Source organism: Gadus morhua, chromosome 5, assembly GCF_902167405.1.
Source record: "Gadus morhua chromosome 5, gadMor3.0, whole genome shotgun sequence".
Taxonomy (NCBI): domain Eukaryota; kingdom Metazoa; phylum Chordata; class Actinopteri; order Gadiformes; family Gadidae; genus Gadus; species Gadus morhua.
This window is the reverse complement of record NC_044052.1, coordinates 13,285,267-13,310,395: the sequence shown is the minus strand read 5'-3', so window position 1 is coordinate 13,310,395 and position 25,129 is coordinate 13,285,267. Positions and strand designations below refer to the sequence as shown.

The window sequence follows — 25,129 nt, the reverse complement described above, 5'->3', positions numbered from 1 at the left end:
TGATAATGTGTGTGTGTGTGTGTGTGTGTGTGTGTGTGTGTGTGTGTGTGTGTGTGTGTGTGTGTGTGTGTGTGTGTGTGTGTGTGTGTGTGTGTTTGTGTTTGTGTTTGGGTGTGCATGTGTGCTTTTGTGTGTGCGTATGTGCTTGTGTGTGCGGCGTGTGTGTGTCTCTCTAGCTTGTCAGACGGTGAGGGCATGCTGATAGGCTGAGAGGATAAGCTGTGGGGGAGAGAAAGCGACGGAGGCGTATTAACCGGGCGTCCAGAGAGAGAAAGGGAGACGGCGAAGGTCTGGGGGGGCTGGCTCGCGGGGGGGGGGGGGGGGGGGCTGATCCCATGTGAGCCGATGAGATGGACCAAGAATGAGGGTGGGGGGGGGGGGGGGGCTCGGGGAGATGAGAGCTAAAGAGGATTAGGGCTGAGACCCTTTGTTGTTGTGATCAGTTAAAAGCGCTGTGCCTGTATGGAGCTCAACCTGATCACCTGATCACCTGATCACCTCAACGCTGACCGGGGATCCTGCAGAGAGCAAACACACCTCAGTCAGACAAGATGGTGGACACACCTCGGCCCCCCCCTCAGTCAGACAAGATGGTGGACGAGGCCGTGATGAAGACTGAAGAGGAGAAGACGGCCTATACTTTTGATCGATACCAGGACATTGGGAGTGAAAACAAAATGGTGGCAGTCTCCTTCCTTATCTTCCCCTGATGATAAACACCTCCTCCTCAACACACCTTCAGAAAGCAAAGCGGGCGGGGGACTGATGGACGGCTCCATGCATTACCCCTCCACTGGTGCTCTGCGTGGAGGGGAGAGACGCAGGAAGGTCTTTGGCAGATCCGGAGCGCAGATAAAAGCAATTTATAGGTCTATGACAACACCTAGCAGCACCGCCAACCACCACACCAGCCTGCTGACCCTGCTTTTCATTCTCCTTCACACACACACACACACAAACACACACACACACACACACACACACACAACAAAAAGGAGACATAAATTACCCCCCACTGGGGCGTAATAAGGAAGCGAAGTGCGGGTGGTCAGCACTGGTCTGGAGAGCCATGATTCAGAGGCTGTGTGGTGGTGGTGTGTGTGTGTGTGTGTGTGTGTGTGTGTGTGTGTGTGTGTGTGTGTGTGTGTGTGTGTGTGTGTGTGTGTGTGTGTGTGTGTGTGTGTGTGTGTGTGTGTGTGTGTGAATGTATGTGCCTGTGTGTGTGTGCGTGCGTGTGTGTGAATGTATGTGTCTGTGTGTGTGTGCGTGCGTGTGTGTGTGTCTATCTGTCTGTCTTTCTGTGTGCGTGTGCTCGCTGCCTGGTCACAAAGAAAGCGTGTTTCCTACATTAACTCTCTCTTCCCATTCTCTGGTTGTATAAATAGAGGGGGATTGAGAAAGAGCTGCAGGGACTTGCTGCTCGCCTGTGGCTTGAGAGTTATAAGGAAGTGAGCCGGGCTGCAGACCAGAGATAGGGCCGACGGGAACCGACCTCATTCGGGTTTAGCCCCGCCAAAAAAGTAGTTCCCTCCTTGTCCGTTTTTTCCTTTCACACGCCAGTGAAGGCAGCGGCGCCTGCGATGTCCCCACGCTGAATGTGTCCGTGACCTCCTGAGCTGCGCCTTGATTTACATATAGATTATACCTTCACTTGGGAGGCAGAGGATGTGTCGCACATGTCAATGGTAGCGCAGAAGGACTTTCTACTGGTATCGCTTAGTAACCATTGTTATCTGAAAGACGTTCTCAGAAACAAGGTTTTAACTGTTTGTAGAGTATGAAGTCACGCGAACCCCCGGTTCTCTTTACCAGCCCACCCCGGTAAAGAGGGGGGGGGGCTTAGAGAATGCTCCCCCAATCTGGTATTTATGTATTTAGTGAGGAGATTCATGCAGGCATCCATCTTACCACAGGATCCAAGAAGTCGGAGCTAAAGCGAAATCAAAATTCTGGTTTCATGTCTCAATTCCCTTTGGAACAGAGGAAGTGGCTGGAGAACACTTCAAATGTCAACTTAAAAGCTCTTTACATCCTCTCTTTGACTCCATTCCCTTAAATAAGCACATTATAATAAAGCTTTATCGTTTGTCTCTGATTTTTTAAATGGGACAGAAAAAATATAGAGATATTATAGCTTGAAAGATCAACATCAGAGAAACCTTTCAGAGAAAATCTCAAAATCTATTATCTACTTAATAACAAGTGATGTGACCAGGTGTTTAAGATGAGCTTAAATACACAAAAAAAATAAGAGTGAAGTATAATGAACGTTCTATACTAAACGTCATTGTGCCACATGGTATTAGGTAGCATGCCAGTAGTCTTGACACCTTGACCAAAGGTTGTGGGTTCCCAACCCACTTTGTTGTTTAGTTCCTGCATGTGATTCAGCCATCATGTGTGTCTTTGTGTGTCCAGTTGTGTCTTTACAACCCTCTGGTATGTGCGTGTGTTCCAGTGCACCACCTGCTTTGGTAGAGGGAGGGCGGTGCCCCCAGGGATGCTGGTGGAGTGGCCACTCCACACCGGCCCCAGCAGCCACTCAGGGGGCCCGGCGGGCCTTTGTCTCAGACGTCCAATCTGGCAACCCCATCTCTGGGCTCTGCATCCTCCCTGACTGGATGAACATCTCCTGTTACAGCAGGGGGGAGGGAGAGAGAAGGAGAGTGGGGGAAGAGAGAGAGAGAGAGAGAGAGAGAGAGAGAGAGAGAGAGAGAGAGAGAGAGAGAGAGAGAGAGAGAGAGAGAGAGAGAGAGAGAGAGAGAGAGAGAGAATAAATCGTTCAGACTTTCATCAGACCTAGGTGAATCGTGCCATCATCATGGGCCAGGCTGTTGATTTACCAAGAGGAAGAGATCCGATATTTCATTGATTTTAAATCAAACAAGTCCTGTGTTCATTCCGCAGCATGGCGTTGTGACGACAGACTTATTTATTTACGGTGACGCCCTCTTCTCTGGGGTCGCTGGATGCAGACCACGCCCCGAGGGGTCGGCGCTGCTACAAGAGTCGCGAGCTCCTGTTGTGTACATACACCCCTGCACGCGACAGGCGCGTGACCGCTTCTTTCTTCCTCCCGACGCGCCGGGTTCATGCGGGACGGACCGGTGCTGCTCATGACGGACACGGGATTGTAAAAACAAAAGGAAACACGTTCAGAGTAAAATAACGCGGTTCGTGTTGTAGGGTCGAATATATCTTTAATTATGGTCTTGAGATCGCATGAAGTCGCATTCAATTTGCTAATTTGTTCCTCGATTCAACCTAATCCAAATAATTTAATGTGGAGCGCAAGAATTTAACCCTGAATCTAACTGACGTGGACCGTTTGAGGAGGAAACGTAGCCGTTTCTGAACTGGTCGGGTATTTAGTTCACCGATTAAAGGCTACGTTTTAAACCGTTTCGGTAATTCATGGTGCGGGAAAGGAGCGCGTCTGGCGGCTGTAATCTCGCGCTATTGGTGCGAGGCTGCGGGATCACATTCACAAGCTGACCGCGAGCCCAACGGACAGTCCGGCGCGCGGATTCTGCTCGTTTGTTCCCCAACTTCTCTCCTGAACCCAAACTAACGGTTCGCCGAACGTGGATTGGTTCACTCTGCTTGAGAAGTTTTCACATTGTTTGACTCGGCGGTGGAAGATAGCGGAGCTTTAAAATGTCCGCCGCGTCCGTAACGTCAAACTATTTAGTCTCTAAACAAAATGTCCGGTGAGCATGAACTTGTGGTAGGTTCAACCGAGATGTGAACTTCCAGAGTTGGGCTGAAGATGGCTCTTACTGTTGTAACTTAAGTTAGTGTTGTAACTTCAGACGTGTTAATAATCGATGCAGGTGTAGAGGGGCCCCGGAGGTCCCTAAAGAAACGGAGGGGCCCGATCACATTCCGATCTCCCAGCGTTCGGCCCCATTGATCAGCTGAGACTGACAGTCCGGTCGCCATGGTAGCCGCCTCGGCGGCGCCGCGAGGACTGGCTCGCGGGCTGTGTGAATAGGGTGACGTCACGGGGCCGGCGCCAGAGAGTCTGCGAGGGGGAGAGAGAGGGAGAGAGACGGAGGCAGATAGAGAGGGGAGCCGGGATCGGAGCGCTCTGCTCGGGTCTGAACCGGCCTCGTCTCGTAGCGGTCCATCACCTGTCGCACGTCACCCGAGATGTACACAGCTGCGCGAGCGGCAGAAAAGGGAGAGAAAATGGAAAAACCCGTCCGCGCCAGATGTGGACACGACTGCAAGAACTCACTTGTGAAAAAACGATCCCAAAAGAACCGAAGAACCAAAGTCTGCAGAAGTGACTGTTCACCGCGATCGGCGTGGATCTGCAGTGAACACTGCGTTATGTTTGACAATAGACCTCTTTCTGCTCATGCCAATGTAAAGCATATATGATATATTACAATATAAATGACAAAACTGAGTTCTACTGTATTTTACACAAAGCATCACAAGATCACCCAGTTCACCGTCCCTTTACAGTAAACAATGAGGCTGGATTCAGGATTCAGGCGAGTGTTCTGCAAACACATTCAAATTCAGGTTATGAATGACGCGTCTTAGGTCATATCTTCAGTTTATGAGTGGCAGTTCATATATTCAGGTTATCTGACCTGTTCCGCTCTTCTTTATAAATGCATTGATCAATGTAATCCAAACGCAAAGAAGGAGCCATCAACTGCCCCCAGCCGCCCCGGGGCAATGTGTGTGTGTGTGTGTGTGTGTGTGTGTGTGTGTGTGTGTGTGTGTGTGTGTGTGTGTGTGTGTGTGTGTGTGTGTGTGTGTGTGTGTGTGTGTGTGTGTGTGTGTGTGTGTGTGTGTGTGTGTGTGTGTGTGTGTGTGTGTGTGTGTGTGTGTGTGTGTGTGTGTGTGTGTGTGTGTGTGTGTGTGTCAGAGGAGGAACGGAGCGTAGTTATACACGGAAGGGTCAAAGTTTGTAATTTCTCCACGTAGAAAATAGAAATGTTCCCGTTCCTCAAGCAGATGTTGAAGTATAAAATGCTATTCTTCCAGGTGTGTGCAGAGTCCACTGCATCTAAACCCAACATGTACACCTCAGTCCAACCACCTCCTGACACTCTGATGTCAGAGGGAACACATTAGGCTTCCTCCGTGTAGCCTAATGTCACTAGTGGCCCCCACGCTGGTGCAGTGTCACTCGTCTATTTGGCCCCCATGCAGGTGCAGTAGGAGGGCCCCCACGGAACTGCAGTGTTGCTAGGTGGGCCACCATGCAGTCCCACTGAGATTCAGATCAACGGTTTTCGTTCCGACAGGATCTTCCGGATCTTCGGGTGAAGAACATCATCTCCCGTATGCACGGGACGCACTGGGACGCGCGCACATTTAGACGTTTAATGAAAAGAAACGCTGATTGTAAATGAAAGAACATTTAAATATTTAGTGTAAATTGCCCCATCGCTTGGTCCCACGACAGTCAGTGTGGCGCTCGTCAAACTAAAGGACAATAGTTTGCTGGGTTTATTGGTATTATATACGATATTATACTTTCAGATTTTAATAAAATAATGCATCGATAAACCTCCCGCCACACGCGAGCGCCGTTTCTCCAGGTCTGCTGCTGAATTAGGAATCATTAATTCCCTGATCACAAACAGGTAAGGGCTCAATTTCCCAAATTGCCCACCGGAGCTGAAGCGCCCCGCGGCGCCGCCTCCGACACGCGTTGCCCCTAGTAACGCGGAAGATAAGGGTGGGGCTAGGAGCGCTCGGCAGAACGAGCCAATGAGAGAGCGGAGCGGCGATGATTGCCACACCGAGCTCTTCCAATCGGAGCCGCCGCAGCCCTGGCGTCGGAGAGCTGGCGGCCGGCTATATAAGCTCGGCTGACGGCTCGATGATCCAGTCCCGTCGTCCGACCTCCTCTCCCGGACTACTAAACACTGAGACTACCAGAGATCGAGACTACGGAACACCTCGAGACTAACGAAGCCCTCCGAGAACTACCGAGACTACGAGATGAAAGCCATCAGCCCCGCGCGCTCCTTCCGGATAAACGGCTCCAGCCTGTCGGACCACGCTCTGATCTCCCGGAGCAAGACCCCCGCAGACGACCCCCTCAGCCTGCTGCTCAACATGAACGACTGCTACTCCAAGCTGCGGGAACTCGTGCCTAGCATCCCGCAGAACAAGAGCGTGAGCAAGATGGAGATCCTGCAGCATGTGATCGACTACATCCTGGACCTGCAGCTCGCGCTGGACTCCAGTGTCGCGATAACGAGTCTGCAGCACGCGCGGCCCCCGCTGAGCGCGCTCAACACGGACATCAGCGTTCTGTCCCTCCAGGTAACCACCGAGAACCCCTTTGAGACCGAGACCCCAATATAGAGCCCCTTATAGAACCTGACCCCCTTAGAGCACGTAGAACCGAGACGCCCTTAGAGTCCAGGTAACGACCGAGACCCCATTGGAGGCCAGGTAGGACCGACCCAGACTCCCTTAGACAGAGACCCCTTTAGAAGACTATGTAGACCCCCTTAAAGACCAGATAGACGACCCATTAGACAGCGGGGAGAACCGACCGAAAATCCCTTAGACAGCGGTTAGGGCCAGACTCGTTTGATGAGAAATAGACAGAGCTGTCAGTGTTTTGATGTCTGCGCGTCCGTGAGCTGCAGCACCAGACCCCCGTCCCGGGTCTAACGTCCCGGGTCTAGCATGGTTTAGCGTCCCGGGTCTAGCATGGTATAGCGTCCCGGGTCTAACATGTTGAGGTTTACATGACTGGTCACGGATATGTATGGGCGGTGTCGCCTACTGCTGTTCGGGACTCGAGCTGTGCTACTTCTCAGAACTGTTAAATTAACACGGTTTCTTTTCTTTTGGGTTCCAGTCTCCGGAGTGTCCGTCAGACCTGACAGATGACAGCCGAGCTCAGCGACGTTAAAGCGGTAAGTAGGCTCAGTGTGTTGAAGGAAATATAACCACCCATCTGTGTATTTGTGTGTCGTTGTGAGAGTGTGTCGTTGTGAGAGTGTGTGTCGTTGTGATGATGATAATAATAGTGATAATGCGCTGACTGGGGGCTTTTTCCTATGAAAAGCGACGCCAGGGTTCCGTTGCGTTCCTATCCCATAATGAAGAGCATCTGTATCGTAACACTAAATAATAGGATTTGGGTTCAACTCCTCGTCTCCACATAATTGGTCCAAGAAGAGGCTGAGCGGCAATTACCTCGTGTGTGCGTGTTTGCGTGCGTGTGGCCAGGCTGTCCGGATCTCTGCCCTGTTTGCATTTTTCTAAACACGCCTCTCTTTCTCAATCTTTTGCAGGTGTTTGGTCAAGACACACAGCACACAGACACACACACGCACGCACACGCACGAACAGGGGAGCAGGACTTCCCCCTCCCCCACATGGATTTCTTTCTTGTGACGTTGACATCAAGAGACTTTAGGCCGTACGGGACAATCTTATGTGATGTGTTTTCTGTTGGACTCGTTTAATTTAACTTAAGACTTTGTCGGACCTTCCTGGAATCGGAAGGTCGTTCTCATGACGACGGGAGGAAGAGTAGGAGGAGACGCCCCCCACCCCCGCATCTCCTCGTTGAAGACTTCGCTTTTTTTCTGCGGAGGCCGGACGCGGAGGAAGACTCGGTTTGTTGTGAAGTTTCGTCTCGTCTCGTCGGCACGTGAAGGACTGGACGTTGTTAAAAAAAAAAAGAATTGAGAGAATGAGAAGCTCGTGAACTCGTATTGGAGTTTGATCTTGTGTATAGTTGCGGGAATTTCAAACTTCTGCAAAAGTGTAATGCTGTACTTAATTATGCTGAAACTTTTTATAAAAGTAATGTAAATCGTACCTTTTTTTTTTTATACAAAATAAATCCAAAAGGCCACGTGAATATCTATTACTGTAAATAATATAAAGTGTAAAAATATGGGAAGTCATATGAAATCGTTGTATGAAGTGTAATTTACGCATTGGTCGGTTTGAATTTGGACTCTGGTCTAGAGTCCAGCCTCTGGTCTTGTGTCCAGACTCCGGTCTAGGGTCCAGACTCTGGTCTAGGTCCAGCCTGCGAGCTGTAGGAAAAGGTAAACCTCATGCGGGCTGCCCAAACTGGATTAAACAGTTAACCATGAAGACGGTGCTACCAATAGTCTTCAAGACGATGGTTGTAGTCATATTTATTAAAATTGTTCTCAAAATGAATTTCAAATAAAATGGGCAATCTTGTAAAAAGGTTTTTGACACTAAAATGGTGCTGCTTGAATTACAAATTAAATTCAGTTGCCTACGAAACTTTCAAAAGGCGTGCTGTCCACAAGTTGGTTAATATTTGGTATTACTTAAATTCAATAATTTAAAAGAGCGGAGCTTTTAACTTACCTGAACTTTCGGTCATGACCGCTCACCTCCGCCAGGTTTGTGTGCCGATGGCGCCCCCTACCGGCGAACCTGAGACATACCGGTGATGAGAGCACTGAAGACACCAGTACGGGAAATTTAGTAATTGAAGATACTCGACGGTTATTCAAGTTTTCTGCACCATTAATTTTTTACACTTAATATCACATGCTCATACCAACCACCACCTTCAATATTAACCTTTGAACAGAAATCTTCAGGCAAGAGGAAAGGACACATTTCAGGAGTTGAAACAGTTAACAATTTATTGAGTCACCAAACTGAAAGTACTTTTGAACTAATAAATCACCACTTTCAAATGGAGTATGCAGAAACCACCCCTTATAACACAAACAACCACAAATTGAGTCTGCAGAGTGGAACCCAATTCAACTTCAGATGACTTCACTTGTCAGAGCCGTCACTACACTAGTGGAACGCCAGCTGAACGGAACACGAACATGTATTCTTTAGATCCACAACTTTGACCTAACATTTGCATTCCATCAGAGGAAAACCCCATCACATAAGCAAAACAAATCTTCACATATGATGGACCTACACCCTAGCTCCGACAGAGATGTAACATGGTAACCAGTCCGTACAGAACACACCGCAGTCAGACACGGCGGAGGACTTCAAAAACTAAAGATCACAAAACGGTCCTACTTAACGATGCTTACATTATTCTCATTGAATCAACGTTTTCTTTAAAACAATTCGCCAAAATCAATCTTTCTACGTAATTGATGTAAAAAGTGTTGAAAATTCACATTAATATGATCCTGTATTTGTTTACTCAAGCTTTGTAACATTTAATGAAACGTTTCTTTGGTACCACACACATCACAACACCAAAACTACGACGACTTCCAGACTCCAAATCCGCCATCTTAAACTCCCAGAGGACGCTCTCCATGTCGCCCCCCCCCCCCAGCGGTTGGCCCCCCAACGGTCGCCCCCCCAGCGGCCGCCCTAGAGGACGCTCTCCCTCTCGTCCCCCAGGCTGATGGAGCGGAGGTTCTGGTTGTGGTGGACGGTGGCGGTGGTGGTGCTGCCGGACCCGGGCGTAATCGCCACGTCGGACGGAGAGCCCAGGGTGGAGGAGGAGGAGGAGGAGGAGGTGGGGGTGTGGCTGTCCGGGCGGAGGTCCTGCCGCTGCTGGCTGTTGTTGGCGTTGGTGTTGGCGGCGGGGGCGTTGTCCAGCGCCCCGTCAGTGCTGGCGTTGAGGTTGGCGGCGGGCCAGCCCTCGTCCGGGCTGCTGGCCATCAGGCTGGCCTCCGACGCCGCCTCCGAGCAGATGGACATGCGGGCCACGGCCGCGTCCTGCAGGCTGCTGGGCAGCACGCCGCGCCGCATCACCAGCCCCCCCGGGCCCTCCGACTCCAGGGGCCCCGGCGTCCCCCCGTCCTCGTCCTCCTCCTCCAGGGAGCGGTCGGAGGAGCTGTCCCCGGGGCGGACCCCCGAGTCCGACGAGTCCTTCTCCGCGAGCAGCGCCTCGCTGAGGAAGGCGGGCGGGGCCGGGGCCCCGCGGGCCTGCTTGGGCAGCAGGGGGGTGCTGTTGTCGGCGTCCTCCGAGCCAGAGTCGTCGTCGTCGCTGGGCAGCTCGTGGTACTGGGGCCCGGGGCCCCTCTTCCGCGAGGCCCTGGAGGAGACGCTGTGGTCCAGCTTCTCGTCCTCCTCGCTGATGGGGTCCAGGAGGGGGGCGTCGGCGGCCGGGAGGAACTCGGGGCCGTCGCCGGGCTTGGAGCCCCGCTTGCTGAAAGGCTTGCGGCCGTCTGGGTCGCCCCCGTCCTTGGCCTGGGGACGGGGAGATCTGGGTGAGTGGGGGTGAGTGTATAGGCAGGCGTGTGTGTTTGTCTCTGTGTGTGTGTGTGTGTGTGTGTGTGTGTGTGTGTGTGTGTGTGTGTGTGTGTGTGTGTGTGTGTGTGTGTGTGTGTGTGTGTGTGTGTGCGCGTGTGTGTGTGTGTGTGTGTCCAATAGGCCTCTTAAAGGGGCTCACTGTGTGCCAGGAGAAACAAACAGTGATCCTATGATTAAGAATGGAGGGGAGTGGAGAGGTCCCCCTGTAGCCCGATAGGACACTGGGAGAGTGAGAGGCTAGAGCCGCGGTCACAACCCCACCCATCCTGAGGAACCCCACGACCCCACCCCTCCGGAGGAACCCCACGACCCCCCCCCCTCCTGAGGAACCCCACGACCCCACCTTCTACAGGACCCCACCCCCTCCTGAGGATCCAGACCTCCTACAGGACCCCCCCCCCACTCCTGAGGAACCAGACCTTTTACAGGACCCCCCCCCCACTCCTGAGGAACCAGACCTTTTACAGGACACCCCCCCATCCTGAGGAACCCAGAGGTGGAGAACCAGATGTTCTACACGACTCCTACCCTTCCTGGGGAACCTTGAGGTGGAGAACCGGACGTTCTATATGACCCCGCCCCCTCCTGATCCACCCTGACAGCAGTGTGTAATCGGTTCACTAACCGTCGACAATTTTCTCCTCCAGAACTAGATCATTTCCATTTATAATCTATAATTATAATAATACATTTGTATTCTTCTGGTTAAGCTTGAGCTTAACCATGCTTCTCCGACTTGGTCGTCGAACGCATGCAGGTCGGAGATGACGCGTTTCCCACTTCAGTCTTCCCAACTCGACCGTTAACGAACGCAGCACAACACTGTAGTGTTTGTGATGTTCTCAGCCTGTGTAGTAAACAGGCTTGTGATGGTATGAGATCGGCGCATGGACTTGCGTACTCGCCGATACCCTGCATTTCAGACATTATCTGAGGAATTTCCGATGCCGGTATCGGAAAACAACTCTACCGCCCATTACTCACCGCCTTGTCGTCGCCCCCGGCGGCGGCCTGGAGGAACTGTCCCGGGAGGGGGGGCAGGACGGGCTTCTCGCCGGCCCCGCCCGACACGTCGGTCATCTGGGCGATGTACTCGCGGTAGGCGTCGTGGTACTCGGCCTGCTGCTTGTCCGTCAGCTTGCAGATGTCGTTGGACGACTCCTGGGAGTTCAGGCTGGACATGCTGGCCGTGCGGTGATTGGCCACCTGCTGGGACGACCAGGGACAGACAGACACAGAGAGAGAGAGCGAGAGCGAGAGAGAGAGAGATTTAAAAAGTTCAGTAAAAACGATTGAAATGTTTATTGAAATATTTTAGGGGTGGAACGATTCACCGATACCAATCCATAACCGGTTCGATTAACACAGATGCGACTAGCTAAATATCAATTAAAAAGATAAATACACACACACACACACACACACACACACACACACACACACACACACACACACACACACACACACACACACACACACACACACACACACATACACACACAGCTAACTGACCGGCCAGTGGGGGTTGCAGAGTCTGGGGGGCTCCTCCAGCCCCACCGCGCTGAGCTCCTCAAAGCTCAGGCTGAGGCTGTAGCCCCCCATGTCCCTCTGGGCCAGGCCCCCATTGGGGGGTCGCGGGGCGGGGAGGTCCACCTGAAGCACGCTGCTGCTTTGCTCACTGGCAGCCCTGGACTCGTCCTGCAGCACGGCCTGACTCTCAGTGTGCCGGAGCTCCATCACCTGGGGGGGGGGGGGGGGGGGGGGGAGAGAGAATGAGCTCATGGTAGCGGGGTGAGTAAGAGTCCTCATTGCAGGGTGCTTGTAAAACCTTGGAGGAGAATTCCTCAGGTATCCATGACAACCAGAGATAAACAGACAAGGGTTGAGCCCTCCTCAGATGGCGGGTCCCGGAGCCCTGCTGTGTGGAGGAGACCTCCGCGGCTGGGATGGGGGGGCTCCTCCCTGACAATACCCTCCCTTCATCCAAACACGGGGTGGCCAATCGCGGTCCAGATGGCCGTGCCGCCGCTTCCTGGGAGCCGAACACTGGCCGGTCTTCGGAGCGCGGCGACACGCGAGGACTGCTGCGCCAGCTGCCGGCGTACGAGCTGCTCGTTTGATCTGCGCCGAGACACAATGCAGCACTGTGGTGCGTGCATGTGTGTGTGTTTGTGTGTGTGTGTGTGTGTGCGTGTTACTAGCATAAACAACTAAGTCCTTTTAGGAGGACCGAGAACCTTCTCGCGGTACCAATTGCAAAACGTTTCACAGTTTGCTGAAGGATGTTGGCCTTGTTTGCCTATATTTAGAAGATGGTGGTCTGTAGCGAGTGTAGTTGGGTGGGGGTCTTCAAATCACTTGGCCTCCATGCACCAAGATGATGGCGATTATGTTCAGTTCAATGAAATGCTACACTAGCCCATTCGTCTAATTCTTCCACCACAGAGTCGCGATGACAGCTCAGGATATAAAACCTGTAGGGCTCGCCCTGGAAGGAAGGTGGTTGGTTGTTAGTGCGGCAGATGGGTTCAGTTAACTAGGTTTTGTGTGATCTTCACTCAGGCTACTGCTAGTTCTGCCCCATCAGAGGGCTGAGGGTCAGGGCCCTTTGGCTGAAGCCACAAACGTGCTCTACAGAGTGGGTCATGTGACTGGTCTCACCATCCCCCTGAAGAGCTGCCAATCTCCAAAGTTCATCTCCATCTCCTTCTTCAGCTCGTCCAGGTTGCACTGGGACAGGACCCGTCCGTTCACGTTGGCCTGGGGGACAGGGCAAGGGTTAGCATCACGCACCACCATGCACCTGTGACCTCTGACCCCAACTGACCCCTCTGAACCCTATGAACACCTATTAACCCCTGTTACGTGGTAGTGCTACGTGGTTCTGGATCTTGAGCTGCCTCTGTGTGTTGTTGCACTAACGCTTTTGCTTTTGCCTTGCTCCTCTCCTGCAATGTCTCAATCAACCCCTGTAGCGAGGCATTGTGGTTACGGGATGCTGGGTGGCTCTCCTTGATTGTTGGCGCCACCCCCACTCATATAAAGCCGGGTTGAAGATGGCGGCTCAATCTTTCTCTCTCGCTCGTCGTGAACACAGACGCTAGCACACCCGTACCTTCATTTACACATATCACTAACATTGTTGAATACATTATCCTTGTTTTACCTTGGTGGTTCTTTTCTTCACAGTACCCAGAAGACTCACTGTTTAATTTGCCTGCTCCGCGAGGTGTGCGTCGGACACGGGAGTGAGGTAAGCTGTACCACCCAGCAAGTAAGCGTGAGGTTTTCCTTTCTGTTTTCCTTTACTGTAAATTGGTAACCACCTTGGCTTTTTCTTCTGTTGACGGTGTTTTTGCTATTTGTTTCACTTACGTGGAACACTAAGATCAAGTTGTTGTCAGACTCTTTGTGCTGTGTCTTCCAAAGCTACCCGTAAATGTTTGATGGACACCATAACACCCTTCTGAACCCCCCTGAAACCCGGTACATAGAGACAGCGTGCCCCCAGAGAACATGGGAAACCATGGCACCTTCTTGATGGTGGCGCTGTACAGGGGCACCATGTTGGGTTCGATTCCCTCCATCAGCTGGAGGCGCTCGCACACTGCGTCCGTGTTCAGATTGCTGAGCAAGACACTTCTGGAGACCTGTGGAACGCACACGCACACACACACACACACACACACACACACACACACACACACACACACACACACACACACACACACACACACACAAACACAGTTAAAAGCAGACCTGAAAATGGATTCCAAGTCCATCTTGTTCGACCAATTTGGAGGAACTCATCTGTGTTACGGACGGACTGGGAGACAAACGGGCCGTCTGTTGTTATCAAACAAGGTGCATCAAACCAACCACACAGTAATACTCTGCATCAGTCACACGGCGCAAAGGGTTAGTCAACGGGACCCGGAACTGAAACATGCTCCTTGTAGACACGTCTGGTATGAAGTGTGCTGGGAGCGCTGGGAGGACTGGGAGCCAGGGGGCCTCAGCCAGCGGGGCGCGGGCACGGCGCCCCTGGGCGCTCCGTCTCCGTGACACCCCCTTGGCCTGGAGGTGTGAGGACCCCTAGACGGCCAACACACCACAACACACCGCCCCCCCACTGGCTCCGAGACGCTGCTCCCCACCCCCCCACCCCCCTCCCTGGCACCGAGACACTACCCCCCAGCACCATCCCCCCCTCCCCCCCACTACCATCCCCCCCTCCCCCCCACTGGCACCGAGACGCTACCCCCCCCCCCCCCCCCCCCCCCCACCACCACATTAACTCTGTGCTCCTCCTCTGAACTTCCGCTCGCTCCAACACTTCCTATCTCCCATTGCTGCTCAGTCTCAGAACCCTTTGCTTGCTTCCTTCCTCCTCTCGCTCCCCCCCTCCCTCCTTTCCTCCTAACCATCCCTCTAAAATTCCGTCCCTCTTTCCCCTTTTTCCAACAGCTTGCCCTGTGTTCTGTCTGTGCAATCTCTTCCTCCCTCTCTCTCCCTTAACCACTTGATAACCCCCCCCCCCCCCCCTCCACCCTGTGAGAGACCACAGGCTCCTCTGGTGAAGACACAGCGGCTGGCTCTAGAAGGACACTTCCTGCCTTAGAGTAAGATCACCTCCACTCCGCTCGCCGTAGATGAGGAGTAGAAGGGGGCGTCGACTCCACGGGGGCGTGGCTATGTCGCTTACGCTACTTGACTAGCGGTGAACTAGTGGCGAACATGCATTCATTCCCGAGTAGTAAGTCTGCGTTCATGCTTCCTCTAACAGTACGCAGCTCTGGAGCAGGTGGTGTTAGTGATGAGATGAGGGCGACCGAGGTGTGAACAGAGAGGGAGAGAGGTAGAGCGAGAGTTAGAGAGAGAGAGAGCAGAGACAGAGAGAGAGATAGAGAACATGACTGTAAAAACCAGCGGTGTACCTGCTTGGCTTTGCAAGACATCAACTTTGACTGCTTCGAGAGAGGAGGGGGGGGGGGGGGGGGGGGGAGAGAAAGACAGACAGACAGACAAGCACATGGAGCACGTCAGGCAGAGAGAAATGCGGGCAGACATCAGTTTGCGAAAGGCATAACTCCACCATTTTCCCTCAGTGTTTCTTAAGGGGGGAGGGAAACAGAGAGCGACAGTTGAAAGGCTGACACACAGAAAGACACTGGCAGTCACACCGGCCTGGAGCCCAGGACATCACGCATTTACATTTATCTGTCTCCCAACAGGGCAGGGGAGACAGAGGAGACGGGGGAGAGACGGGGGGGGGAGACAGGGGTGTGGGGAAGCGTCTCTCCGGTCGGGTCAAGACAGCACAGAGACGAGGACCGGGCTATTTGGAGCAGAATTATTGGGTTTTTGTTTTACGGCTTGGTGCGCGGTGAGCCGGTGGAAGCTAATCTCTGCAGACCAGAACACCACCGCCCTGCAGCCGGGCCCACTGGAACCACAGAGAGACACGGAGGGAGAGAGACACGGAGCGAGAGAGACATGGAGGAGGGAGGGAGGGAGGGAGGGAGGGGGGGGGGGGGGGGGACAGAGAGAGAGAGAGAGAGAGAGAGAGAGAGAGAGAGAGAGAGAGAGAGAGAGAGACGCACATACAGAGAGACACACACACAGAGGGAGAGAGATAGAGATAGAAACACACGTGAAGGGAGAGAGACACGGACACAGAGGGAGAGAGAGATAACAGACGGACATAGGAAGAGAGATGGACATAGGAGGAGAGACAGAGAGGTACAGACACAGAGAGAGGGAGAGAGAAGGAGAGACAGACACGCACAGAGAAAGGACAGACACAGAGGGAGGGAGAAAGAGAGAGAGAGAGAGAAATTGCAGCCATGGAGAGAGCCAGAGAGAGAGGCTGAGAGAAAGGACAGACACGGAGAGCGAGAGAGAGACAGAAGGCAGACAGAGGCGAGAGTGAGACATCCCCTCGCTCCACACAGGGGGAAAAGCAGAAGTTTCAGAGGGAAGAAGAAGACTTAAATACTATTTCTCAATTCAGACTGCTGAGCGACTGTTCTAAGAACAAGTGTGGAAAAGCAAACGTGCGAATGTGAAAGCGTGTGTGTGTGCGTTCCGGGCAAGTGTGTGTGTGCGGTAGATGTGTTTGTGTGTGGAGAACCCTCCCAGTGAGTGTGATAAGGCTGTAATTACAGCTGGGCTGAGCTGTGGGCCAGGCACCGCGATGGGGAAGAGGAAACAGAGCTCAGCCAGGGAGGAAGCGTCTCGCTAAGGAGATAAGCCCTGCGAGCGCCAGGCTCATTGTCACCGCCTCCGCGCACTGTGTGTGTGTGTGTGTGTGTGTGTGTGTGTGTGTGTGTGTGTGTGTGTGTGTGTGTGTGTGTGTGTGTGTGTGTGTGTGTGTGTGTGTGTGTGTGTGTGTGTGTGTGTGTGTGTGTGTGTGTGTGTTGCCAACCCCAACAGTCTCTCTGATGATAATCCCGGCAAGCCGGAGGAATCTGTACTTGTGCTTATATCAGCCAGGCAATTACACAGGGCTGGGCCCTGCTACATATACACACACACACACACACATACAGAGACACACACAAACATCCATACAGGGACACACTCAAACACACAGGCTATCGCAAGTGCGCACACACACCAGCACATACAGAGATATATACACACACACACACACACACACACACAAAGGCTATCGCAAGTGCGCACTGCGCACGCACACCAGCACACACAACACATACAGACATACACACATTATTGAGCTTGTGAAAGATTTCACGCACAGAAACGGTAGGAGCATGGTTATGAACGTGGAGAACAGCCGGGAAACTAGGATGAAGGGAGGAGAGAGGAGACAAAGATAAGGAAGAGTTGGGAGATGGAGAGGAATGGCAGGAAAGAGAGAATCTTTTTAATCTTTGACGGTCGGCCTGTAACAAGCGACGTCACGGAGCATGGGCTGTTTAAAGTCTTCATCAAATTGTTTCCCCCTTTCCTCAAACGACAGAGGGTCGATGAACAGACAGCCTTCTGCTCTGCTGATGAGATCTCAACCCTTGCTACCCTCTAGTTGGTAGAGACATCGGACTGTAGATAACGTCTGATGGCTGAGGAGCTCGAATCAATTCTTCACTTCAGATCTGCTTCAACCAATCACATTGCTGGGAGGGTGTATCTGTATCCGGGCGTCACATGGAACGGACCCCTGCTGGAGACCAACAACCATCGAGATACAACGGTTCATCTCGGACCTAGAAGAACCGATAACCGAACCGATAGGAGCAAAACCACTGTATTGCTTCTCGGCCGAGAGCGTACGATCGGCCTCAAAACAGGAAACGCAGAGAGACTCCGCCCCTCCACCTACTTTTTCAGGCCAAGGCGGACAGATTTGAGAGGACGGAGAGGAGCCTCAGGTCACCTTCTGGGTTTCCGGGCCGTTGCTGAGTGTTGGTGAGGCACGTGTTCTTGGTGGTTAACCCTGCGTGCGTCAACAGCTCACACAGGATGCTACCAGAATACAGCCGTGTGTGACAGTGATGAGGTGATAAGAGCCAAGGCTTCCATGATGATCTCCACTAACCACAGCGGTGGATGCTCGGATCAGCAGTCAGCAGCCTGTTTCACATCCAGGCCATGCAGATACCTGGAGGAGGAGTCCTCTCTCAGCTGCATGCATTCAGCGTGTGAGCTCATTACACACACAAAAAGGTGTCTGGGGTCGTTTTTGCTAGCAAATACGTCCCATAATAGCTAGTCAGCCTATAATAACTAGATATCGAGCTGCATTCCACCGATTCTCCATCTCCATGCCTCAACCAAACCAGGCCTGTGAGTTTGTGTGTGCCTGTGTGTTTGTGTTTGTTAATGTGGCTGTGTGTGTGTGTGTGGCTGCGTGTTTGTGCGTGTGGCATTTGGCATGTTTGTGGCTGTGTTTTTGTGCGTATGTGTGCATTTGTGTCTGTGTGTGCGCGCATGTGGCATGTGGCTGTGTTTGTGAGTGTGCAAGTGTTCATGTCTTGTGTGCATGTGTATGCATGTGCGTGCGCGTGCGTGCGTGCTCCAATAGGTCCACTCAGCGCTGGTTAGTCGGGTTACCATTGGGGGCTCAGAGCAGCAGCGGGGCTCTTCTTTGGGGTCCTCAGCGATAACATCCTGACACGCCACAGACAAAGGGACAGCAGGTTGTATGGGGGGGGCTGGCTCAGTACATACATGGCTTCTGGAAGTAATACGGAACTCCCCCTCTGGTCCTGGGTCTGTGAGGTGGACTGGGGGCGCTCCGACCCCGGAGAGACCAGCGGGGGTCCAGAGACCTCCCCAAAGCGGCTCTGATCAGAGTCTACACTACTACTGTAGAGTACGGGATCATTAATGCTTAGGTTTCTGAGTGGAGTCAAGGCTGAGAGTTTGTCTGCTACTAGAGAGACAAGAACTTTATGAACCAGACCCAGGGGCCCGACCAGGGTTTGGGGTACTGGGGGGGGATTGGGATTTGGGGTTCAAGCTAAACTTGGTCTGACACCAGGGGGGAAGATCACAGATAAAGACTCCAGAGGACTCAGGGGGAGTGAGGGTGTTCTATAACATGGTCACGTGTCTTGTGGGTGTCGGGAGCTGTTCTGGGCAACGGCAGATTTAGATGTCCGCGTCCGAGAGGGCTTTACTTCCCTACCGTTTATAGTGTGAAGTATTCCATCTAGCCTACAAAACAACGCTTGTGTATCACTCGTACACAACCAGGTACAGAAACAGCATCACAAGTTTACTACGGGTCATAACCATGAGGATAACATCTATAACACATCACCCTCCTTCCTAGAAGTCTCACCCAAAAAAACGTGTTTATCTCAAAGTGTTTGAATTGGAGCTTAAACTAGGGTTAATTCACACTCGTAGAGATAGAGAGCAAGAGAGTGAGAGTGAAAGAGAGAGAGACTGAGAGATAGGGAGATAGAGAGATAGAAAGAGGCTCTGAAATGGTTAGACATAGGTTGACATAGAAGTACATCCTCAAATTCATCATGATAATAAAAATGATGTTAAGAGTCCAGGCGCTGGTCCTCTAGCGGACCCCGGCTGTTCCTAGTCCCCACGCCCCTAGCGTACTGAAGGCTCCAGGCTCGGTCTACTCACCAGGCCGCCGGCGTGCTCCTTGGGCGGTCCGTGGGCCTTAAAGGAGGGGCGGGAGAAGGAGGAGGAGGGGACGTGGTGGGGGTAATGCCGTGGCAGATGATACACATGGTTGGGGAAATACGGCTATGGGTACAAACAAAATGATGGAGGCAGGGGTTAAAAACACAACACAATGGAAATCATACCAGGGGAGACCTCACACACACACACACACACACACACACACACACACACACACGCAGGCAGGCACACACACACACACACACACGCAGGCACAAACACACACACACACACACACACACACACACACACACACACACACACGCAGGCAGGCACACACACACACACGCAGAAACAAACACACACACACACACACACACACACACACACACACACTTCAATGGCTACCAGGAGGAGGGGGTGGGTGTGGGGATCAGGGAGGGTGGAGCAGGCAGCTTGCTAGTGTCCAGTGCTTCTACTGTGAGTCTGAACCCCAGTCTGCCAGCGTCAGACGGCCAGAGGACAAGAGGGTCCCCTTAAACCATCATCCTCTGGTCCTGACCGGGGTCCTCTGTCAGGAGGGGATCCAAACGGTCTGGAGGAGAACCTGAGTGGCTCAGGGGGGCTAGGGACGTGTCTAAGGGACCCGGGGGGGGGGGGGGGGCAGGGGCCTGGTCAGTGCTCTTACCCGGTTGTAGAAGGGGTGCTGCGGCCCCGTCATGCCGCTGAAGTAGGAGCTGTGAGGCTGGGGGGCCGGGGGCACCGGGAAGGAGCCAGTTGGGGAGCAGGCGGCGGGGGGCGGGCCGTACCCGTGGGGGGCCGCGCGGGGCGGGGCCTCCTGCAGGGTGGGGTAGGGCACCGCGCTCATGTGGAGCTGCTCTCGGGCCGCGCGCACGTCTGGAGACAGGAGGAGACCGGTCGTTCATCATCATCATCATCATCATCATCATCATCATCATCATCAGCAGCGTCATCATTGTCATCGTGATGATCATCATCATCATGATCATGATGATCATCATGCTAATACATGATGAAGGTCTTTCACTCTGATGGATTCTTTACAGGAGAAGGTCTCGGGTTAGAATCCTTCCCATGGGCAAGGCAGTGTTCACGCTCTACAGCTAAACACTTCATTTTGGACTGAACTCTAATTTATCATCCAGAGAGAGAGAGGGAGAGGGAGAGGGGGGCGGGAGAGAGGGAGAGGGAGAGAGAGAGGGAGGAGAGAAAGAGAGGGAGAGGGAGAGAGAGAGGGAGAGGGACCATGTCAAGGAAACCGATGTGTTTCAGATGGAGATCACATGTTGGCTTTGACTCTGACCAGCCTTTAGATCGGCCCACTCATCAGGGCTTTAGCCTGACTCCAGCCTCTCAGACGAGGGCACAGGGGAGGATCTAGGAGGTTTCACCACGCTGTAGCGAACAAAACAGGGGCGAAGACACGTTATCATCCAGAATAAAAGAGCATTCTCATCCCGATTGCAAACGGAAGAAAAAGTGGGTTTTCTTATCAATGAGATCCACTGGTGATACGTCCTCCTACTTTGATTGCTGCTAAGTAACTTTAAACGCCACCAGGAGATGTGCCAAGTCTGCCTTCTACAAATAACATGGCAGCAGAGAGCTTTGGCACTGGATTCATTGCTGAATTTGTCAACAAAAAGGACAACTCTGTAAAAACAACATATATTAAGTGACTAATAAATCCTGTTTAACCTGGTGGTTTTGTGGGAGCCAAACGAGCACTGAGTGGGAGGGAAGCACTCTACATTACACTTAGATATCACAGAGTGAACCACTCTGCATTACACTTAGATATCACAGAGTGAACCACTCTGCATTACACTTAGATATCACAGAGTGGACCACTCTGCATTACACTTAGATATCACAGAGTGGACCCCTCTGCATCACACTTAGATATCACAGAGTGGACCCCTCTGCATCACACTTAGATATCACAGAGTGAAAACTGGGGACCCCTGAGTGGGAGGCCAGGCTGGGGAGGGGGGACAGGGGAGGGCGTGTGGGCCTTCCAGTCATTACATCACGGCGTGGGACAGAACGACTTCAATGCCAAAGCACAGGTCACCTTCCTCCTCCCCGGACACACACAGGATCGAGCCAGCCCAGCATTTACTATTTACTGACTGGACGTCTCTGTCGACGGAGAAACCTCGGCCGGCCCGTCCGCAGTGACTCAACCCCGGGCCGACACCACAGACGTCCGTGTCCGCGGTGTCTCTGTTGGTTCGTAAGGCCATGATGCAGCAACATAACACCACACGTCATTGGCACTCCCAGGGACGGAGGACAGACCGGGACACACACACACACACACACACACACACACACACACACACACACACACACACACACACACACACACACACACACACACACACACACACACACACACACACACACACACACACACACACACACACGGCGGTGCCAACGGTGACAGGGGACAACCGGTCCCTTGGGAAGAGTCAGAAGTAGCGATGAATGGCTGAATGGCTAATGAGTGGCTGAGTGTGTGTGATGGTCTGCTGTAAGTACTGTCCTCAGAGGGGCAGGACAGCCGCGTCTCGTTTGGTGGGTGTTTCCACCTGACGGTGGGCCGGAGCAGGTACTGTGGTTCAATAGCGGCCCTACCTCCACCTGGGAACTCCACCTGTGTCCCCCACCCGGACTACAGCGTGGGCGGTACACCAGCCTGACTGAGGGGCTACAGACCTGCGATGATCTCCCTCAGCTTGGGGTCCAGGTTGACGGTGCAGGGCAGGAAGGTGTCCACGTCGCGGGCGGTGAGCACGGGCGTGCGGGAGGAGAGGAACACCTCGAAGCTGCGGCTGTCCCCGTCGATCTCCAGCAGTGGCTCCACGTCCTTGGTGGTGGGGATGTTCTTGGAGATCCTGGGGAGACGGAGACGGAGGCTTCATGTGAGTCGCAGGAGAAGAACTTAGGAGTATTCAGATACAATCAATTGTAATCTTGTTTGCGTTCGCAGTGCAAACTCTTAACGAGGACGATAACACGGAACAAGATGAAAATCTGTTCCAAAAGAACCAGGAACGTTTTTCTGATAGAAGGCACCTCAGTTGTTGAAGATAACATTAAACCCTATATTGTGGCTGTGGCCAAGGCAAGCTCCAGGTTCCCTGTGTCATCGTTAATTCAAAGAGAGGTATTTAAGAGGAGGATTGCCACTGAAATAAGTTGAAGGAAATGATCTACTTTAATTTATGCATGATGAAAAAGGTCCAACGGGGAAGTTGATGTTTGCTAGTGCAGACGATTCAACAGAGTGGAATACGTTGGAGTGGCGCTAGTGGACCGGTCATGAGGAACACAGCATCAACAGATCAACAGACAGACGGCTCCACAGACCGCGTCACCAAACCGCTCAGTGTTTCTACCGCACTGCTCCAACTAAAAACTAACAAAAAACATAAATGAGCCGCATCACCACAAATCAGTGGGAGCAGTTTGCCTTGGCTTTAAGGGAAACCAAATAGAACTGTGCATAACGGCCCGAATGCTGACAAAATGCACCAAGTTAAACAAAACATGTCATGACAAATTTGTTGCGATGGGCGTAAAATAACACCCCCCTCAGCAGAACATTAGTGAGATGGGCGGGGGGGGGCGGTGGATGGCAGCGATACAGCACACAACGGCCACCATTAGGCTGCTCATCATAAGTAAGGGGAGATAAGTCGATTTGGGGGGTGGCGGGGGGAGATGGTTCAGGGGCGGGGGTTTGGAGGGCAGATAGAGTGGGAGGGAGGATGCTATCTTTGCTGTGCAGAGGAGGAAATCTGAGAAGATGCCAATCAGCGCAATTTAGCAGGCCTCTCCGACGGAAGCCGCACGCGATGCTCTGTCACAGTTAGCGCACCGCCCTCGTTATCGCCCCGCCGAGCAAACAGCCGCCGTGCCGATAGCTCCATCTCTGCATGATTTACCGTTTCCTGTGTCAATAGCCAGCGTTGCAGAGGAAACGCCGCCATGTGCGATCCGGCACTCGCTTCCTTGGGTTGACAGATACATAACAATAAAGGGGCGTTGGCGCTGTGAACGTGATTTAGAGCTTTACATAACAACAACAACAACAACAACAACAACAACCACACACGAGGCCCAGATACTTATTGACGTTTGGGTGTTACACACGCAGAGCTCCACTGACACCGGGAGCTGTGAGCCCACATGCCGGCCCACGCCTCAGCAGCAAGGTCAAGTAACAAGGTCAGCCAACACCGTAACGTACCCAGGGGCCAGCGGGGCGCGTGCGGGCAGACGGATGAGGCCCGTCTACCTGCTAATGGCCCGGCGACAATCAGTCCATCTACTTAATCCGATCAGTCCTACTGAAAGAGATGGTGCTCGGGACGTCGCTGACGCCAGCCGTCCGTCACCGGCCCAGCATGCCCTTATCAGATGAGCGGAGCAGCGAGCAGCCATGTTGACTCGATTGCCGCTCTCCTCATCTGTCCTTCCTGAGCCCCCCCCCCCCCCCACCCCCCCACCCCACCGGCCCCTGGCCCACCATCTCCCACCACCACCACCACCAGCCCGGCCCCGCTGACCCCCACCCCACCCCATCCTCTCCTACTTCTCATCGTCCTCTGATACGCAGCGGGAGAAGGGGGGCATGTCCCCCCCCCCCCCCCCCCCGTGCTCCGATCTGTTACAGCATGTGACCAGAGACCCAGCCTGTCCTGTGGCCTGATTGGTTGATTGGGGCCCAGCAGTGAAGTAACACGCTAAAGCTTTCCAGGGGAGGTCAGCATCTGTCTGGGAATAAGCCCTGTGTCCTGTTCACTGGGAATCCTAAGTAGCTCACTTAATTTAGCTTAGCAGCTGAAGAAGGGCCACTCTATAATGTTGGCTATTCCGAAACGATACAGTGTACAACGAGGACACAGAGCCGAAAGAGGAAACTAGACAACATGCTGGGCAACATTGAGGAGATGAAAAGTCGAGTGTACACTGGACCGGTTCAGAAGAGGAAAGCTAAGCCATGGGATTCCTACTAGGGATTGACCGATATATCGGTCGGCCGATATTATCGGCCGATATTCGCGTTTTTTACGTGTATCGGTATCGGCCGATACGCGGCCGATTTTCGCCGATATTTTTTTCACCAATTTTTTTTTTTTTTTTTTTTACTTGTTCTACCTCACCTGTTTTTACTATTTGTTAAATATGTTTTTTTATATTGAAGTTCAATAAATGTTCCTTTTTTTAATTGAGACTTGTAACATTTGTTATCAGTGTAATTTTTATGATTGAGGGAGCAAAAAAAAAAAAAAAAAAAAGTAGTATCGGCTCTAAATATCGGTATCGGCGTATCGGCGTATCGGCTAAGGCTGATGAAAAAATATCGGTATCGTATCGGCCCTAAAAAATCTGTATCAGTTGATCCCTAATTCCTATGCTCTCTATCGTTCAGTAGGTAAAGGAGCCGTTGAGCACCAGAGACATCAGACTCAGTCACTCGTTCAATGGCCGTCGACTGACAAGCTTGGGGCCTGGTGGCGGCAGCGGGGATGAGTGACAGGGCCCTGGGCTGTGGGGGGGGGGGGCGGGCCCTCCATCGCCTCACAGCACCATTGTTTGTTTCCATGTCATGTGACTGGGGTGCATCGTGTCATCATCCCGCCAGCGGCTGCAGGTGGATCTGTGTCATCCACCCACTCACAGAGGGTGCGGCGGCCGGGCGGGTAGAGGGGGGGGGGGGGGGGTGGGGGGGAGGGAGAGGGGGAAGAGAGGGAGG

At 52.8% G+C, this 25,129-nt stretch overlaps 2 protein-coding genes across 6 annotated transcripts in view; one reads left to right on the top strand and one right to left on the bottom strand.

Annotated features, from left to right (window-relative positions):
* Nucleotides 1–5,741: 5,741 nt before the first annotated feature.
* Nucleotides 5,742–8,201, top strand: id2a (inhibitor of DNA binding 2a). The gene is made up of 3 exons (XM_030357417.1): nt 5,742–6,297; nt 6,845–6,902; nt 7,284–8,201. The coding sequence occupies exons 1-2, from the start codon at nt 5,971–5,973 to the stop codon at nt 6,896–6,898; spliced, it is 381 nt and encodes a 126-aa protein (XP_030213277.1). The 5' UTR covers nt 5,742–5,970; the 3' UTR covers nt 6,899–6,902; nt 7,284–8,201.
* Nucleotides 8,202–8,608: 407 nt separating this feature from the next.
* Nucleotides 8,609–25,129, bottom strand: part of kidins220a (kinase D-interacting substrate 220a) — a 48,924-nt gene continuing 32,403 nt past the window's right edge. For 2 of the 5 annotated variants that reach the window (XM_030357410.1, XM_030357412.1), the window contains exons 24-32: nt 22,084–22,262; nt 20,030–20,238; nt 19,342–19,464; nt 18,304–18,360; nt 13,761–13,877; nt 12,889–12,987; nt 11,740–11,967; nt 11,212–11,436; nt 8,609–10,164 (exon numbers count right to left, since the gene is read on the bottom strand). In XM_030357410.1, the coding sequence (XP_030213270.1) occupies nt 9,340–10,164; nt 11,212–11,436; nt 11,740–11,967; nt 12,889–12,987; nt 13,761–13,877; nt 18,304–18,360; nt 19,342–19,464; nt 20,030–20,238; nt 22,084–22,262 (2,062 nt within the window). In that variant the 3' untranslated portion in view covers nt 8,609–9,339. The remainder of the gene's footprint in view (nt 10,165–11,211; nt 11,437–11,739; nt 11,968–12,888; nt 12,988–13,760; nt 13,878–18,303; nt 18,361–19,341; nt 19,465–20,029; nt 20,239–22,083; nt 22,263–25,129) is intronic. The other 3 variants (XM_030357413.1, XM_030357414.1, XM_030357415.1) reach the window with 3 other exon arrangements.